The sequence below is a fragment of the Hevea brasiliensis genome, unplaced genomic scaffold, assembly GCF_030052815.1.
Source record: "Hevea brasiliensis isolate MT/VB/25A 57/8 unplaced genomic scaffold, ASM3005281v1 Scaf1, whole genome shotgun sequence".
Classification (NCBI taxonomy): domain Eukaryota; kingdom Viridiplantae; phylum Streptophyta; class Magnoliopsida; order Malpighiales; family Euphorbiaceae; genus Hevea; species Hevea brasiliensis.
In genome coordinates, this window is record NW_026614585.1 from 423542 (window position 1) to 427115 (window position 3574).

A 3574-nucleotide genomic window follows, 5' to 3' on the forward strand; every position below is an offset into this window, starting at 1 on the left:
TCCTCTAAATATTGGACAACGCCCAGCATGCATAAAACTGTCCCAAAATGCGCAAAACTTACATTGCCTAAATCCTCCGGTATTAGTTCATGCAGAAAATAAAGGTCCCAGGAGTCTAAGCAGCAAAAATTGGCAGTTCAACAGTAATTCCAAGAAAATTAAAACAAGAATAAGGATATTGACTTTGTCCAATATTTACTCGCTGACTAGCTGCCCCCATTGCAGTATATCAAGGCAATAGCACACAAAACATTTGTAAATAGGGTGAATGTTGCAGCACTGACACAAAAGTTGCAAATCAAACATAAATTAATTATTTTAGAGGAATTAAATAAATAGATAGACAACGCCTCCTAAAACAAGCACTTTTCAACAGCCACCTTCATGATAAAGACAATAGTAACACATAAATTTGTACCCCTATCATTTATTGCATATGCACTAGTCGATTCTTTGCTGCCTTGGAAAAGGAGATGAAAAGAAGAAAATACCTTATATCAAGTCCAAAATAACCACAAGAAGATAAGAAGAGCCATAGTTGGGCCAAAGGATAGTATAGAATTATTAATTCAATATTTTACAGTATGAGCAGACACTCCAATGTAGTAGGCAAACAACTACATATAACTTATAAGCCACATAAGCTCATGAACTTGCAAATCTCCTCGACAATATGCCCAAAGGATCACTCCCTGGCAATAACCCTTCAGGAATTCTTGTCTGCTATCTGGTATGAAAATGCAGCAGCACTCACTCATTAATCTGCACCTCAAAAATAGAATGAGCTTCAGACATTGTAGTTCCTCAATTCATGACTCACAGTCACATACTAGCATATTACCAAAATCTTATATGCTAGTAATAAATTTAACTAATAATATTACTGTGGCATGCACTCAGCCTGAATACTCAATGCCCCAAAACATGAAGATTTTCTTCCAGATGTCAGTGAATTAATTGGATATGTTACGATCAGTACCGCAAATTCATTACTTAAATGCAACACTAAAACATCAACCCAAGGTCCTCATCCAATTCAATGACAAAGAATGAAAGAAATCAACATGTAAGAGCTGTAGTCAAAGGTGTAAAAACAGGGAAATGTGTAAGTATGCATAAATTCTACCGACTCAAAGATGAGAAATTCCACGGATGGGCAGATAGCTATGGGCTTGTGACATAACATTCAGAATCATTACCATAGTTGAGAAGGTAAGTCCCAAATATACCTGATTAAGAGGATTGTCAGGAGATTTCTTCCATAACTTCCATATCATGTCCTTGTATTGATTATGAGTAAGGCCTGGTTTCTCTTCCTTGAGTTTAGGAAGCTCAGCTTCTTCAAAAGCCTACAAACATATAAAATGTTGACATACAATCAACAAAAGAGGAGGAAAAAACGCGTGTAACATATCCTTTTTTATAAAATTTGCACTTCCTATAGCTTTATTTTCCTCTTTCTGAAAATTCTTTCCTTCTTCTTCATGAAGCATCAGGCTACCACAAAGTACTTAAACTTCTATATATCCTCTGCAACCTTAGTCCATCTTGAAAATGGAATTCTCAGCAAAGTTTTCAAACCATTAATTCTCCTAAAAATATATTTCAAATAAAAACCATAAAATGAGGACTTCCAACCAATTTCCTTTTCCATTCTTACTAAATTTCCAAACAAAACAAGCGGTCTCTTCACATTTTTGAACATCTCAAACAAGTTTAACACTGCAGCTCCTGCAAAGTCAAAATAGCCATCTATGTCTTCCCAAAATTAAAGCACATTACACTACCAATCCTATGCTGTACAGAATATTCATATAACTAACTTCCATAGAAATTTGTATTTCACATATCCCATTGTAAACCATCTAATTCTCAACCAAAGCATCATCCATGTGTATAATTTTATCTTTTTTTATATGGAAAATTTTGTCAAATGATTTCACATTTAACTCTCATCTATCTACTCTGTTCTGTTTACCATAAAGCTCACAACTTTCAAACAATTCAACAAGTTTCACAACACTTTGCACACAACATGATCCCCCACTTAGTTACACTTTAAATCCAAGACCATCAAAACTTTTCGAAAATTCTCAAACTTTCAACAAACCATGTAATTAAGATAAGAGCATAACAACACATACCAGAAAAATAAAAATAAAAAATTACTCAAAAGCAATCTCAAGACTCTTCCAATAGCGTGAAGCCAAACGCACCTTAAATGAGGCCTTGAGCCTCCTCTCAGGATGCCTATCAGCTGGCAAGTCGTCCGCGACTGTCATCTGTGCAATCGCATCCTCCACAGTCCTTGCCTCAATAATGGAATCATCGCGATTCGTATTTGCAACCAACACCATTCTCTCATAATCCTCCTCAACGGCGGTCCTGCTCTGCCTTCGTTTCATCTCATCCGCTTTCTTAGCCAGTTCTGCCTGCTCCTCCTCCCGCCGCCTCCTGAGCTCCGCCTCCGTCACCTTAGGAACTGGAATAGCCACCCGATTCGCCTTCTTATCTGGTTTCCTCAAGGATTTATCGATCTCCTTATCTTCCTGTTCGGCCAACAGGCGGGCCTCAGCGCGACGAGCAGCGGCTTCTGCTCGCTTCTCAGATTCTTCCTCGCGTTTCTTGGCGGCACGAGATTTGGAGCCCTCGGCTTCGCGCCAGTACTGGTCTTCCTTCTCGCGGGCGTCGCGCTCCTTGCGCTCGGTCTCAGCAGTGCTCTTCCGAGCCCGAGCGGCCTCGGCCTTGCTGTTGACGCCCATCTTCTTTGGCATCTTTGATTGAAGAATTAGGCCTTGATTGAATTGATGAAAATGGATTGAGAATGGGAAATTTGGGGATTAGATTTCGTGGGGTTTTGAGAGAGGAACCAGCTAGATTTTGCGCGTTTCGCGTAATCGTGTGAGTTGAGAAAATAGTGTGTTTAGCAACAGATGGTTTCGCAATCCCAATTTCGCCCCGCAAACGTCCCACGTGATGGAAACCAATTTAAAATTTAAAATTATAATAATTGAATTGAAATAAACAAAAATTAAATTTTCATTTAATTCAATTTAAATTATCAAATTTTCTAAACCTATGGAGAAATAATTTTTCAAATTTATGAAAAATTTCTCGTTGTAATCAATCATCTAAAGAGAAATAATTTTCAAAATTCTCAAATAATTTTTAAATAAATTAAAAATTAATTTTATTTATTATTTTTCAATTTAAATAATAATATCAATAATATTTTTTAATTTCAATTCATATCATAAAAATTTATAAACTTTAATTTAAATATTACAAGTTTATAAATTAAATTTTGATTAAATTTTACTCACCTTCTTTTAACTTATATGGATATATTACAATTATCCTCAATTTTAATTATTTTAATTGACCTATTAGTTAAATAAATTTAAAAGTTTGCATTTATTGTTTATTTTATTTAAATATTTTAATTTTGAAAAATTAAACTAAATCTTGCAAAATCGAAGAAAAATATCTGATATCTAAATTAAAATTTGATAAATTATAATTTAATTTATGAGATTTAACGAAACTTACAACTTAGTCTCTATATTTTAGTCTT

General features: G+C 35.1%; 1 protein-coding gene across 1 annotated transcript; it reads right to left on the bottom strand.

Moving 5' to 3' along the window:
• Positions 1–474: 474 nt before the first annotated feature.
• On the bottom strand, positions 475–2965 carry LOC110636918 (uncharacterized). Its single transcript, XM_021786812.2, has 3 exons — positions 2217–2965; positions 1230–1349; positions 475–762 (listed from the first exon to the last, which is right to left on the bottom strand). The coding sequence occupies exons 1-3, from the start codon at positions 2772–2774 to the stop codon at positions 751–753; spliced, it is 690 nt and encodes a 229-aa protein (XP_021642504.2). The 5' UTR covers positions 2775–2965; the 3' UTR covers positions 475–750.
• Between the last annotated feature and the right edge of the window lie 609 nt (positions 2966–3574).